This window comes from Calypte anna, chromosome 7, assembly GCF_003957555.1.
Source record: "Calypte anna isolate BGI_N300 chromosome 7, bCalAnn1_v1.p, whole genome shotgun sequence".
NCBI classification, from domain to species: Eukaryota; Metazoa; Chordata; class Aves; order Apodiformes; family Trochilidae; genus Calypte; species Calypte anna.
Window position 1 is genome coordinate 21,126,237 of NC_044253.1, and position 16,258 is coordinate 21,142,494.

Below are 16,258 nucleotides of genomic sequence, written 5' to 3' on the forward strand. Positions count from 1 at the left end.
GTGGCTTATTGTTTTAGGTTTTGTTGTGTGGGATTTGTTTGGTTGGTTTGGTTTTGTGGTTTTTTCTGTTTTGTTTTTTGTTTGTTTAGTTTTTAAAAAAGCATGAAAAAAGACTCCTATGAGATCTTTTTAAACCGTAAAAAGGTAAATGTATAATCATGTGGTATAATCACATCAAGAATTTCTTTTCCAGTCACTAGAAAGGGAGAGAGTTACTGTTCTTGCTAGGCAAAGTTCATTCCAAATTTTTGATGGTTAGAGAATGCCTGAGGAGTTAAGCTGAAGATGTTTTCTTGTATCGTGGCTTCACTCAGAGGCCAGGGGCCTCAGGTTTCTGTTGACTGAATTGTAGGAGTCTGCTGCCCTGGAGACTGCAGTAGTTAGTGAAATAAATAAGGCAGAGTGGCAGAGGCTTCTGCCAGCACAGAGGCTTTTTTAGCTTGCTGCTCGCTGGCAAATCAGTTTGAGAACCTGTTATGGGTCTCACCTTGTGCCTTATGGAGTTCCCACTTCCTGGGGTCAGTGGTCCTGGTGGGAGCTAGCAGTCCTGGGGAGCTTTCCTGCATCTGAAGCGAGAGGCTGTCCTCACCGGGAGACAAGTTCTGCAGCAGCCTGGCTGAAGGGAAGGCAGGATCTCAACACAGGACGGGGCTCAGGTCATGGGACTAGGAGCCAGGGATTTTGGGGCTGGTGGTGTGCGTGGCCTTGGATAAGCTGTTAAACTTTCTGTGTCTTTCTACACCTACACTACAGATATTTATATACCTTGCAGGTGCATTAGTTGAGATTAATGAGTTGTTTGTAAAGCACCTTGAAGATGAAAAGCACTATAAAAATGCTAAGTATTATTATGTATGAGCTCTTGAGTGCATAATGGCTGTTTGCCTGCCAGTATTCAAAGCAATTTGTTGCACACTATGTATGAAAAGCACTGTATGAAGTCAAGTTCTAGTTTTCTTTTAAGAAAAGTCACTTGTATTTTGGGTTCAGCAATCCAGTTTTTTGGTGCTATCTAGAGTGAAAACAGACTCTAGAAGATTTTTTTAAGAGGAGCCATTCAGAACTTTTAAAACCACATTATTAAGGGTTTCTTCTCAATCCACTCTTGACTCTGGTCATTCCTGCACCCGGGCTTCCCCTGCTCTCCTGCCCTGAGGAGTCTCCCCTCCTGGGTGCTCACTGCTGGCCAGGACTGTGCAGTATGGGGCTCTTCTTCAGGATGCTTCTCTGATAACTTAGAGAGTGAACTTCCCGTGTGACAGGCAGAAACATCCATAAAAGGGGCAACGTTCTGTTTCTCAGAGCAGACCTCCCCTGGTGACCTCTTGGTTCAGTGATCTTCAAGCTTTTTGAGCATCCTTTAGTCGCAATGTGGATTCCCATGGAAGGAGCTGAAACAAATTGATAATGAACTTGTTTTCTAAAAAAAAAGTCTTTTCACAGTCTTTGGATTGGGCTGTCAAATTCCCAGATTTTCGCAAAGCACAAGTTGAAAGCAACTGTATCTTGTGTAACTAGCTTGGATAGTTAAATACTCACTTTGGCCCCAGTCTTGGTTTACTGCATGGAGTTAGAGATATGAAAGAAACAAGTGGCCCATGGTTAAAAGATTCACACTCATGTATAATTACCTAAGTGCAATCCTCTTCACTCTCTAAAGTGACATAACCAGAATAGCATGTGTTTTAATTTTAGGAGTGAGAGAAAACATGAAAATTCGTATACAACAGGCTAAGGTTTATTGCATGCAGTTGAGGCAGGAAAATACAGCATGTGGCTAGTTTAGTACGATAAGAAGTGTCAGAATATTATGTCTTACTTATTGCATTATGTTGCTATGCTTTTACAAGGATCTATGAGAAATCACTTAAGGTAATATTTACAAGCTGAAGGGCAAAGGGCTTTATCATTGTGATACCTGGCTGTTCCTTGGAGGTAGTTACTATAGATGTTCTTGGACAGAGAAAGTCTGAATATTATTTTTTTTTAATTCCTTTAAGTCAGATCATATTAAAAGTATTATTTGAGTGGTAAATAGTCTGGAAATGGTTTATGACATAGAAATAAAGTATGTAAATTTTGTTTTTTACATTAAATGACCTATTCCTGGGGGAATTCTCCTTTCAGAGCTGTTGTCCTTTCCAAATCAGTAGATGTCTTTCCTTTTAATTTCTAATTTCTGAACAAAGAGGAGAATGTGGGAAACCAAGTGTTCTACAAACTGCCCTACTGCATGGAAGCCTTAGAAAAAGGGAATAAAGGGCTCTTCAGAGCTCCTCAGAGGTCTTTTGGCAGGCGTACTCTGTAGCTTGCAGCTTGAGAAAACTTTCATGAGTGTTTTTCAAAGTCACGCTGTTCTCTTTTGAGTTTAGATGATAAATAAGCAGCCACTCTAACCAGCTGGATAAAGTCTCCCAACTTTCACATCTTAAACCTGTTTACTTCCAGGTATTTATGGTTGAAATACTTGTTTATGTTTCAATTTCAGATCAAGGTCTTTTTGAAACATGAAGGACTATTGCAGTAATGAGCACAATCTAAATGTATACATTAATACTTACTGCATATCAGATGTTCTCTAAAGGAACATGTACCTTCTCAGGTTATCTGTTTCATGTTTAGTTGTACATAAACTTAAATTAGGTCCTGCCTTATGCAATTTTTAAATTATGAAAATCAACAGACATGGCATAACATTGAAAGAAATGGCAAAGGGATTGTTTGTTTCTCACATAAATTCCAGCTGTTCCATCTCAGATTTTCTGATAGACACAGGTGAAGATGGAATTGAACTCCTAACCTCCTTCCACACATCATAAAAATGAGGTACTTTGTGTAATAGATGGTGCCATCACTGCAGATTGCTTGGGTGCTGCTTGGGCTTGTAGCTTTTGAATGTGCTTGTAAACTTGTCTAGAGTTGCTCAGTAGAGGCTCTTGTCTACTGGGCAAAGTGTACAGTCATCCTGCAAAGATGTCCTGGTTTGACGCTGAGATAAGGTATTGCCCACAGTGGTTTGCGCCCGTCTGGGTATCAAGTCAGACTCTTGCATTGTGGATGAAATGGTAGGTAGCGAGGAGGCTTGATTTCATTGCGGTGTGCTTCCTGAACTAACACCTGTGAGGTGATGAGGCAGGTCTCACCTCTTAGAGATATTTCTGTTTGTTTTGCTCTGATTACTATTAGAATACTTTGTAGAGAAACAAGACATCCAGGTGCCTCGAGTTGCCAAAGAGTGGGTGTGAGTCCACCTGTGCCTGATTAGGACAGGCCCCCTATTGGGCATGAGCAAGACCAGGGGGCCAATAAAGGTGGGACGCACACCCACAGAGGCAGCTCACTCTGGTGCAAGGCAATGGAGAGGCCAGCAGCTCGTCAAGCCTCAGGAGCAAGAAAGGCGCCTCCCGCTACATTTGGTGGAGAATGCGGGCAACATACAGACGTCTAAAGAAGCAGCAGTGTGAGGAACTGGCAACAGGAACATTCTCCCTGATTTGAAAAAGTTCCTGGGCTAACACTCTCCCTGAAAGGTATGACCAGCAAGCTCTTTGGATTGGAAACCCCTGAGCAGAAGGAAGCCAAAATAAGGATTCTCTCTTTGGAAACCCTTGAGCAGAGGGAAGCCAGGAGGATAGAATCCCATGAGGAAGGGTTAAAACCCGTGTATGGAATCCGATGAGGAAGGGTTAAATCCCGTAATCCCATGAGGAACCAGAAACCCATGAGGAACCAGCAAGCTCTTTGGAAACCCCTGAGCAGAGGGAAGCCGAGATAAGGATTCTCTCTTTGGAAACCCCTGAGCAGAGGGAAGCCAAGAGAAGAACAGATACAGGAGGGAGAAGAACAACTCAAGTCGGAAAGGCAGAGACTGTGTGAAAAGTGCCTGGGCTGACATTGAACGGTTTGCCTAGGCTGCAGCAGTGTGAGAAGCTAGGGTTAAATCCCGTAAGCTATAAGTGTATGTTTGTATGTTTAAATCCTGTGTAAATGTTTGAATGTTTGTAAGCTAGGGCAAACCGGGAAAGCTTTGCTGTATAACAAAGGGTTAAATCCCGTAAGAAATAAAAAAATAAAAAAAGGGGGAAATGTAGAGAAATCCAGGTGCCTCGAGTTGCCAAAGAGTGGGTGTGAGTCCACCTGTGCCTGATTAGGACAGGCCCCTATTGGGCATGAGCAAGACCAGGGGGCCAATAAAGGTGGGACGCACACCCACAGAGGCAGCTCACTCTGGTGCAAGGCAATGGAGAGGCCACTAGCTCGTCGAGCCTCAGGAGCAAGAAAGGCTCCTCCCGCTACAATACTTATGGTTTATGACAGAGACTTAAAGGAAATGTGTATTCTATAAAGAAATAAGTAAAGTTGTAGGACTTGCATGAGTTTATAAAGATTTATTCACTCTGGCAGACCCTACTAATTCAGCAGAACGTTGACTCATGAGAAAAGCTCTTTTCTGAGAAAGCTTAAATTGGTTCCTCAAAAAGATCAAGTTGTACCAGTAAGAATCATTTTGCTGGTTATCTGATTATCTAAGAAATGTTTCCTGGAAAAACGTAAGTTTCAGAGCAACCTGAAGACTGCAGAAAAAGTGGCTGTTTCTAAAACCTGCTTGATAAAGGCTTGCTTTTGTTCATCTGGGGGCTGTTTTGTCCAAATAACTCCTTCACAAAAACTGTTTGAGAAAATCAGGTACAGAGCGATGTCGCTGGCAGACAAACTTTGGCAGCTTTTGCTGCAGTAGAATCCCCAGCTGCAGGACCCAGCTGGACGTTGCCAGCAGATTGGCAGGAGATTTGCCAGCTGGAAGTTCAGCAAGCTGAAAATAATGTGCTGGAGTGGCTGGGGTAAAGGCACCAATTCTCTATGGTCCCCTCTGGTGTGAGGAGCGGTGATGATGGACTGCCAGCCCCTGCACTGCGGGCAGGCATGGCAGAGCCACGGGCACAGCGCTTCTGCAGACTGCCCCATCACAGCCACAGCAGCCAGGTCAAGGGGGACTTCTCTGTAGCTGTTTGCTTAGTGAAATGAAATCAGGAGCCCTGATGTTTACAAACTTGTGGCCAGCACTGGAAAATCTGAATTCACAATCACTTCACTGTGTAGTTGGTCATGCAGGTGGATTGAAATGGACTTCACATTATCCATGATGAAAACATGCAGCAGGACTCCTAGAGCAGCAGAGGGATTCAGCTGTGGGCTTAGGTTGCTGCCTACACTGCTCTGCCTCTCCTTTGGGCAATACTGCTGCAAATCTGTATTTATACCTCAAACCTGTTACAACAGCAATGAAAAAGAGAGTTATGGTGGATGTTAGATAAATCATGCAAGAAAACCTAAAAGTTCTGGGGTGAAATTGAAAATTAGTAGTTGATTAAGGGGGATGTGCCCATGGAGAATTACATGTATCGCTGCCCAGCTTTGCAGACAGGGTAGCTAAACCTGCTCTCAAGAAATGCCTGTCATATTTACCTGGCAAGTTAGCTTATCTTCATCTGGTGGAAAGCAAAACATCATTGCTTCTTAAAGATTTACCATTTGTGCAGAAAAGAGTTGTGCAAATCCTTTTCAGTCTGGAAAAATGAGTTGGAGACGTAATCTCTTGCAAAGACCCTTTGTTTATCCAGCCTGTCTTAGAAAATCAAATGATGAGTAGTCCAATAAATTGTACAAAGTGACTGAATAGCCTGGTGAAGATAGTTTAGAGATTAAGTATTACCTTTTTTTAAGTCTGTCTACATGGGGAGTGGCAGACTGAGGCATTGCTGTTCCCATCCTTGGAGCACCAATGTGATAGGGAGGTCTTGGATGGGTGGCACCTGTAAAAACATCGATCAGGGGAAGGGACTGGGAGAAAGGTCAAGATTTGGAGGTGAGAGGCACTGCCTGAAGTACAACTGGACTGCATGACTCACTTTCTAAGGATTAAGCAGTTGCACTAATTTGTGATTTATTGTCTTTGTTTCAACAAGAAATCTGCTGCTTGCAGTTCCTCCAGGAAATCTCTTGCAGCAGTAGCTGAGATACTGACAATGGAGCACTGGAGAAACCCAGGGATCCTTCCTTACAACTAACTCCCAGCTATCTCATGGGATCCAAATGTGACATTTTCTCACTGGAAAGCAAGAGGCCAGATGGGCAGGGCTGAGGCCATTTCTAAAAAGGTGCTTTGGAAACTTGCAGATGTTGAATGTCAGTTGTCTTAACTCCTCCTGATGTGCATTACATGGGACAGGGCACATGGAAACGAGCGTGGTAGATACTGATGTGCACATGAGTACTCACACCATGAAGCACAGTGATCTCTCCTAGAAAAGGTCACGGTGAAGTCTGAACCTGAGTTGTCATAGTTGTGGTGATTGTTTCAATTTACTGTAAATCAGCCACCAGCTCAGTGCTCACAGATGCCTCAGCTCTTCTCAGTCAGCAGTTGCTGCATCCAGTTATGGTGCCTGCTGTACCCAGCTGTTTATCATGTACTGGTGAAATCCAGGGAGTGAGCAAATGAAACGTCCTGCTTGGCCTTATGTCAATAAGTTTACTTTAGGAGCTGAAACTCTGTTCCTACCTCCCTTCATTTACATCTGTGGATTTGAAGAGAAGGTACAGTGAAGGCTGTCAGAGAAAACCAGAGGCCAGTGCCCAAGCCATATTATTAATTTTGTATCTCAAAATCAGTAATTTGGGATTATGTTGCCGAGTGGCCAGTAGAGCTTCTGGAGAAGAGATGTTTAGGTGTTCTGTATCACTGACATCTATTTACCAAATATTATCTACTTTCAAGGGTGTTCCATTTCAAGGGTTTAAGTTTACTACTAGAAAATAAGCTGTGCTGATATCAGTGTGTCTAAATAAGGATGGATGTGGAGAGCAATCATCGTAAAGTTCAGCCATCCCTCACTGGATGTCAAGCAGTAGTGAAGGAGCAGGTGAGGAGTCCTACCCCTTGCCTACCCATGGCTTTGTAGCCCATGCATCCCACCTCTGAGACGCTCAGACATCCCCTGGGTTGTCTCCTGATGTGAACAGGATGGGTTTTCCTGGGCAGGCTCTACCAGCCCTGTTACACCATGATGTAATCAAATGTGTTTCCTCTGCCATTATAAAGATTTTGTGCCATAGCAGGACTTTCATCCTTCAGGCAGTTGTGATTGCTGCTTTTTTTTTCTTTTTTTTTTTTTTTTTTTCCTACTATCCTAATTCTGTATTTTCATGCATTGTTACTTTCTGCCTGCATTGCATTTTTGTTCTTTCCCTTTGGGATTTAGTGGAACAGCCTCCCTTTCTGCAGAAGTGCTCTGTTATTTATAAATTACCATTTTATTTGCAATATGGCGTATGTTAAATGGGCCATAGATGACTGTTACATGGCTTGAAAATAGAGCCCTTAATTTTGATGTGTTTTGCAAACAATTAGCAATAAACGGCCTGATCCTGTGTCCTTTGACTTTAGTGGGGGTTTTCCAACAAGTGTTTTTACACAGGAGCAGCCGGGCTGCCAGCGCAGCATCAGTGGGCAGCACGCCTTCGCTTTCAGCACAGTTGCATCTCCCGGTGCCAAGAAGGAATTTTGCCGATTCAGATTTGCTCAGTTTATCAACACAGAGCTCCCACTGAGCTCCGCAGGACGGGAATCATTCTTGGCAGGGGGCCGCGGTCAGCGCGGGGAGCGCTGCCGGCACCAGCCAGAGGAGCAGCGCCCAGCCTTGGCCCCCCCTCTCCGGGTGTCTGTCTCCTGGAGCATATGTGTGCTGGTCTCTGACTAGTGGGAAGAGTCGGTGATAGAAAGAGATTTCCTAGATTAGTTTTCAAGGCCTTTTTTTTCTTTTTTTTTTTTTTTTTTTTTTTGGTGGCTGTCTGGATGATTAATGTGAATAGGAAAATACTGTTGACCCATTTAAATCATGTTAGACGACATCCATTGCTCATCTGCATAATGAAATACAAACTGAAACCTTACAGCCTAAGTATAAGAGCCAGTGAACTACATAAATAATATTTTAGTCATTTAGGTTGTGAAATAAAATATAGGACATTAGTACCAATCACGGTATAAAATTTTAAGCCATGCAAATTGTGATTGTAAGTGAAAAAGAAATATAAGTTGAAAGGGGTATTGTAATTTGAGTTAATTTGGGTTATTTTGAGCAATTTTTGTTTGTCTGTTTTGCTAGTATGCAGATTAGAAAAATTGATATGCAAAATATTTAATAGTGCAGAAGTGTTTGTTTTATGCTGTTATTTAATTTCAATCATTAAAGAAGTATTAGAAGTATTAATTTGCAGTATTAAAATATATTAACCTTTTACATTACAAAGAGTAAACTGTAATCTTTACTTGGATAACCAAGAGATGAAACAATTTTAAGCATTTATTTAAGTACGACAGCAATGACTGAAGCCTTTAAAAATATGGATTTCTTCCAATAGAAACATAATTTTCAGCATTTTAAACTAAATACAAATTTTAAAGTAGGCTGTCAGGTTTCTATGGTTACCAGCTACCTTTCCAGCAGTTTGGTGAGATGTGTAAATAGGCCTATGAGTCACTTGTAATTATTTGTTTCTTGTTTGTTATAGTTGTAATTCTCTGTTCAGGTTGAATCTAATACAGTTCACACCACATGCTTTGGTTTATGTATATTTTAGTGTAAATGATTGACAGTGATTGAGCATTTCTTATGGAGTGCTTGTTTTTTTTTTTTTTTTTTGTCGTAAGTGATGTATGTTGGTACTTCCGAAAATGTAAACAACTTCTTCCTGTATCAGTGTTTGATAAACAGGGAATTTTATAAGAAAGAAGTCTTTGTACATGTTAACCAAGAAGGTGAGTGAAAGGTATTAAAAAAAAATTAAAATGGCTTCCCAACATTATACCTTGCTCTTCCAAATTTGATCCATAAACCTATCCTTATAATTAATTCAGTGATGCACTAGTAGCACATGCTAATGACTGACAGGTTTAAAACTAAATGTTTTCATAAGGATGCTACAAGTTATCTGCAGCAAGTTCTTGATTGCAATATCTTCCTTGTGCAGAGACTCTTCATGAAAAAGAAAAAAAAAAGCAAAGCTTGTTTCAACTGCCCCCACAATAGTTTAGTAGAAACAGCTGTAAACTCAGACACCTCTCTGATCATAAATTTTGAAGTCCAGGTTATAGAATCTAATTTTCCAACCTCAGACTCTTCACTCTAGCAAAGAACACGTACACGTTTTCTCAGCAAAGACTCACTATCCACGTGTAACTTGTGTTTTCATGTGAAAATAGGATGATAGAAGTAATTAACATTTGATATGAGGCAAGAAACACTGCTAGCTTTCATTTTACTAAATAAGTAGTAATGTAAACTTATTTTATTCTGGTATTCATCTTAAAGATTACTTGCAGTATACACTTTTTTTTTTTTTAATTTTGAGATAAGACTGGCTTACAATTCAGGAATCGTCTTGTATCCTTAGAGATATGGCTGCAGGTGTACTGAAAAGAGTTATTGCAATGGGTCTTATATTTTGTGCAAAGAAAAGACTCCTGACAGCCCGTTCTCTTGCTGTGTCTCAACCTATGCAGGAAATCCTGATACAATGTTCAGGAGCACTTCTAAATTTTCCATGCAAAGATTACTCTTATTTCAGCAGCTTGCTCACCCGCTGAATGCGTTTCTATGGGAAATGTTTTTTGTGGTGATTCACACATTTTTTTTCCGTTTCAGGTGGAAATTTAAGAGGTTAAAGTAGGATTTATTTTTAACATTTAATGCTGTATCAGACGTGTATATAGGACGTAAACATGCCAGTTGAAAAACAGTTGTTTCATAGAGCACCTGAAAAGATTTTATCCCAGTAGGATTCAATGAATGTTAAAGCTGTGGGTGGGTGCATATTAACAACAAGATTCGGTATTGTGAGTGTGTGTAAGGACTATTTGAATAGCTTATTATTTCAATCTGAAACAACTGCTATTTTTTAAAACTGAATAACTTGTTCCAACAGTTGTTACTTCCTTACAGAATCAAAATAATGAATACAATAACCAGTCTTTCAAGTAGAAGTAATTTCTCTGATCTTTTTTTAAAAAATAAAGATAGGTAGTGATTGAAATATATTTTTAAATATGCAAACCTGAGAAGATGTGTTTCTCATTCTAATTTATTCACTTGGTGATAAATTAATTTACTTAATATAGGAATGCAGTAACATAAGAGGAATGTTTCTCCTGCTAGTCACAGAAGTTGAAACTTGCCAGATGCTGTGATCTGGAGCCTGAACTCCCTTGATATTAACTGTGTGTGAAACTCTTAATAATGCTTTGTCCAGCTTTTTTACCTGCTTTGTTTCTTTTTTTGGCTGTGATGCTACCTTAGACAGCACTTTGTTTTTATTTTTTATTTGTGTTATTCTGCTGGAGAGATAATACGTAGTAGAAATAACTTTATTGGAGAACTGCAATGCCCTGCTCCCAAAGTTAAGCCTGTGCCACTCCAGTCTTGTTTTCTGTAACAGGCAATTAGTTTCCTTTGGTACACAAATGAATATAATTCAGATATAGTTAGAGTGTGCTCTCTAATTTTTTAATTCTATGATAAAATGGGAGATACCTGTTTAATGATACAAGAACTTGGTGAATTTATTTCTTACGCTGGCTTGATGTGACTGTTTGTACGTCTACATACATATATATACAAAACTGTTCAAGTGGTTAAAGGGGTTTTAAGGATATAAAATTAATTTTTTCTTCTTGTTTGTTAAAGTTGCACTGTTGGTTGCTGCTGATAAAAGGTGGCATCCAGCCAGCTTCCTGAAGGGGCTATGGGGGGGTCATGGCTTGTCGTGACCCGGGCACCATTACTTGAATGTTGTTATTATTGGGATGAAGTACCCTTAGGCTGTCATCCTTCCTGTAAATAGAAGAGGTTCTGATTCTCTGTGGTTTCCCAGTTTACCAACTTGTAGAACAGCTATTCTGTTGGCCCTAAATTTGACTGAACAATTAATTAGAAGAACGGCATTATTGCAGAAGGCACCAATTCATTGTTCCAGTGTGCTGGTCTAGACTGGGTCATAAGTAAAGCCAAACAAGAACATATTTCCATGTAGTTTGTAAATTTACACCCAATTAAAAAACGCATTTGTATGCAGCAAACAAATTTTCCAGTCTTGCTCTCTGTGAATTAAGGACAAAATTTTAATTAGCAAGGAGCATAACTGGTCCTGAGGGGCCAAACTTGGTTTTTTTGAGTGTCATTGAGGAGTCCCAGTGGTGTCGACAGAGGAGCTGACTCCACTCCCCTGGACTGAGTCAGCGTTTGGCCATTGACTTTCTTTATTGGCTCTTAGGAGAGTAACAAGGAAACAGCAATTCTGTTAATGCCTTTATTAACTACACAGCTTCTGTAAGCGATTTCCAGTTAATTTCAATAATTAAATAAAATAATGCTGATTTGAACATAATGTCTCATACAGGTCTCTATTTCAGTTTATCAGGGTAGAGTCATAAGCATGCTGTTCTCAAGGTTTTTGCCAATGTGTTGCTGTTGTAGCTGAAGTCACATCTATCCTGATGAATATTTCATTTCCCCAATCTTGCTATTAAAACCAGAGTGTTTTTACCCTTTCATTTCTGTTTTCTCTTTTCCAGTACCATCATGACAGCTGTAGCTGTGTCCTGTTTACAAATTGCTGCTAGTCACATTTTCAGTAGTCCTTGTGGGTTTTGCTTTTCCCCTAATATGGGCAATTAGGAGGAAATATTTCTCATGAGCATGGGCTTGCTCTTCTCCTTGTAATGACATAGCCCTGCAATCCAGGAAACAGTGCTGCATGGTGTCCATGTCCACGATTTCCTGATGTGGGAAAAACGTGTGGAAAGCATCTGGAGAGGAGGAGACCCCCTTTACCAGCTTGTTTCCTGTAAGCGAAATTGGAAGACCTTGTCTGTGCAAATAGATTTCAAAATAGAGTCTGCCCTTTGACTGTCTCCATAATTACACAGCGCTCTCTGTATTTTATTTGGCTGCCAGAGCAGTTAACCCCTGGAAGTAAGGGGCTGATGATGGCGTGACCAGCACGGGTATGCAGACATGACCATGTGAATGCTCTGTTGTTTGGAGAAGGCTGTCGTTAGGACCTCGTTACAATATACTTTTACCAAATTTAAAAATTATTACGCATTGGGTTATGTTGATTAAGATACGTTATATCCTTAATGTACAGAAACACAGAGGTATTGGTTGCAAAAAAGGAAAAAAAAAAGAAACAGGAAAAAGTTCTTTCGTGGCTTTGATGTAATCAACATCTGTCAACAGAATGAATTTGCCTTTGTTTAATTTCAAGGGCTCTTGTCCTTCTACTTTGCCCAATCAGTTTCAACTTCTGCCTCAGGCATTTCCCTATGTTGTTCTTTTTTTTTTTTTCCCCCCCTTTTTTTTTTAGAAAATGCACAGGTTATTGCTTGTGAAATGTGAGCTGCTCTTCTGCTACACAGGTTACACAGAATTGTAGGGAACCTTTAATCTTTTCCATCCTATTTTGGAAGCTTGAGTGTACCTTTGCAACATGGAGATTACAAAGTCAGTGTTTTATTAAGACAGAATTACGATTACAAGTGAAGATCTATCAAACCACAGCCGTTATTTTGGAGTGAAAAATGGGAACATTTAGCAATTAACTGAAAAATGCTATATATTCTTACCTAGTTGCATTGGTTAGAATCCACATACTATTATCACTGTGATCTTTAAAACCTCACTTTAAATGTTACTGCTCTGGAGTTTCAGCAAAATTAATATTTGCACAAGAAGCGAAGTTATGATATAATAGTGTTTTACCCTCAAACACCAAGAAAATCTCCATGGTAATTCTATTCTTAAGTTTAAAGAAAAAAAATCTAAAATCACATATTTAAAAAAAATTATGTCGTTAATTGTTCATATATATTAAGGTTTACTTTATCAAAAGCAAGTTGATTTTATTTCGTAAATCAGCTGGATGATAATTTTTGTAACCCTACCTAAATATTTTTGGTATTGTGTTTCTGTTGATATTATGACTAAATTATTCTAAATAGGTTAAATATATTTCTTGGTTTTCTGAAGATATACCCTTGTATTTATTGTGGCTTAGAACTGTCAAGAAGTTTATCCTTTGGTAACATTTTTTGCTAATTACTTGGAAATTTGCAGTCTTTCCTAAATAAATACCCCAAAAATGATAGGTAAGGGTCAGTTTGATGAATCATGTAGATCAGCGGTTTGCATGGCTACCCCACACCTCATTTGCTGAAAATATAGCTGATAAATTGCAGTAACTGTTGAATGAGAAGCATTAGAAAAGGGCTTGTGTGAGAGTTCATATCCAACATCTGCCTTTAAAAATACTTCTTGACCAGAGGAAAATCACATTTAAATTACTAAAATCAACTTAATTAAGGGTCATTAATAGCAATACACATAAAAAACTCTCTGCTCTGTAAGTGAAATGGGAGCATTTCATTATGTAGTGTAGCATGCATGAGCAGATAACAATTAAAATAGACCTAGAGTAAAAGGCTAATAAATATAGGGCACATTGTGCTGCAAAATCAGTCACTTAAAATGCTGCTGCCCATCATCACACTCGAATTCTGCATTCAGCCTCTTTGGCTGGCTCATTTAAAAGAAAAAGAAAATGTAATTTCCACACACGATAAATTCATCTGGTGATACACAAAGGCTCACAGAGGATATTTATATTATTATTATTGCCAATTAAGGTCTGGAAGGTATGCTGAGGAATCCGGCGGCTCCGGCAGGACATGCGTGCACACAGATTGCACAGCGTGACTCACTGTCGAGTCAGAGGAGCAGTTGTCTGTAATTTTCTGTGCTCAGTACATCGTATCTGCTGATGTGATTCAGTAAATGCTGTTAATAATTCCCCTTATTCCAGCTGATAGCAAATACTCCGTTACTCGTGGCAAGTGACGTAGCTGTGCTGTTGGGAGAGAGAAGAAATGCATAAAGGGTCAACTTTGTGTTCTTGGTGTGCTGCAAGGCTACCCGGCTTCAAACTCTGGGCCTTTTCTGATGGCTGCAGTTTCCCCTGGAAGCTGCAGAAATCCAGCATTTATTAACTGTCTTACAGTAATTAATACACACAGAAAGCTTAACCAAAAGGATGTGGTTGAGCACCAGTGTTGCAGAAATAAATACGGCACCGAAAGAAGGTTTGGTAGGTGTAAGGGATGGGGAGGAGGGAATATCTGAGCCAGACTTGCAGAATACATCCAGTTGTTCCTGTCTGCAGTGATTGATGATGTTGCTATGTCGAATTAGCTGTGAATATGGGAGCTTAAAAAACAAAAGGAGCAGTGGAGATATTAGGAAGGGCTTCTTAAGGAAGGAAGTGTGTGGATGGAATCCAGATTTTCATTATAAAACAGTAACTTCATTATATTTTAATGCCATTTTATTTAATTTTATTTTTTCTTTATAGATGAATGTTTTCTGTTGTAAGTTTTTATGTTTCAAATATAGGTTTAGTTGCTCTGTGTTTATAATTCTTGCAATGTATTTTAGGAGTCTTATACTATGGTGATATTTATTTGGTTGTTTCATTTCACCTGTTCGTGTAGTAGATATTTTTGTATGCATCTGGTCTATAATGAGTAGTTAGTAGAATAAGAACAGACTACAGTACCTTATTATCCTGTTATCTTGTGACAACACTTACAGTGTATCTTTAGGATAATAGAGATAAAAATTTTATTCCAAATAAAGAGGTATTCCCTCTGGATGTAGGATAGTCAATAGGCATGCACCCATGAATATAAACTGGTTTTAATGTATTTAGAGTGTGTGTTTGGGACACACAGAGTTTTATGGTTGACTAATTGACAATGACACATGCACCTTTTCTTCCCCAATTAAACTTTTACACAGCAAACAAGGTGGCCGGGCAGCACACCCTGTGTCAAGGAGAGCACCTGCAATATAGGTTCACATATTGATGTCCCCATGTACTTTATCTGACCACATCAGTGAGTGTGGGTTTTTAATATATTTGCAAGAGAGCAAAGTATTTCTACCACACTCTGCAAAAGAGCTACTTTAGCTTACACTGGCAGAGTGATTGCTACTTCCCGTGCCCCAAAAGTTGCTGCCTCAGTAAATTCTGTTCTTCCATCTCGAAGCAATGTTTGTAAACTGGACAGGGAGTTTTAGGCGTTTTGGATGCACTTATATATTATGCAGGTTTGATGGCCCAGATTTTTTTTGTTTGTTTTTTTAGTTGGCCAATGATTTTTTTTTATTGCAAAGGAGACCCTAGGAAAGCAGTAGATGATAAGGTTGTTGATTGAATTACAATTTAAACACCACCAAACTAATACAGTCCTCTGTTAACTGGGCAGCTTCACTCCATGGAACACACTCTCTTCTCTCTTGAAGTAGGCAATTCCATGAGGATATCTAGCTCATACTGACAGCTTGATCTGAGCCTTACTTTCCAACTCTGCCCTGTTACTTATCAACAGTTTTTAAAATACAGTAAAAATTTACTTATATTGAGTAAAAGTCTCTGCGACCTTTCAGTTATTGGTAACTAAATGTAGCACTGAGTTCCCACATAGAGTTGGAAACATTTCTAAAGCAAGCTTCATGCAACTATTTCATTCATTCTAGGGCTCAAAAAAAAGTGTGTAAGTAAATTTTCCTGTATATCATGAAATGCTGTGAAAGAGCTCTCTATGAAGCCAAGTGTGCATGTGGAAGGGTAATTTCTGCATCTGGATATGATAAATGCGTCCAAAGGAAAGGAAGGAAGTTACAATAAAATAAAAACACAAATATGGAAAGAACTCTTCCAAAAAAATTAAGCAATTTTTACATAGTTACAAAATACATAGTAGGTAAGTTTCATATTTTCTGTTTTATAAAAATCTTTAGTTGCTTCTTTTAAAACAAAAACACTTTCTACTAAAGAGTAATTATTCTTATGGGTTACTTGACATAAGAGATTGCTCGTGTTTATATGCATATGACAGTTTTCAGAAGCAGATTAACTATTATTGTGAAACTTACATTTCAAAAATTCCCTCTGTTTAGATTGTAGAGTGTTTGCATAATGGAAATATGCATTACATGTAATTGTAGTTTAATTGGACAGTGTCACTAATCCTTTTAAATGTAGTATGTTTCCCAGTTTTGATGATGGCACCATCTTTTGTGATGTGTTATTTTGGCTTTACTCTCTGACAACCTTTGGGTCTCAGTACACTTTTTCCCCC

General features: G+C 39.3%; 1 protein-coding gene across 2 annotated transcripts in view; it reads left to right on the forward strand.

Moving 5' to 3' along the window:
* Positions 1-16,258, forward strand: part of METAP1D (methionyl aminopeptidase type 1D, mitochondrial) — a 49,157-nt gene that overhangs the window by 10,894 nt on the left and 22,005 nt on the right. The window contains exon 1 of one of the 2 annotated variants that reach the window (XM_030454221.1): positions 14,034-14,202. The exons of the other annotated variant lie outside the window; for it this stretch is intronic. Coding sequence (XP_030310081.1) covers positions 14,058-14,202 — 145 coding nt within the window. The 5' untranslated portion in view covers positions 14,034-14,057. Of the gene's footprint in view, positions 1-14,033; positions 14,203-16,258 lie in introns of those variants that run through there. 2 annotated transcript variants of the gene reach the window in all.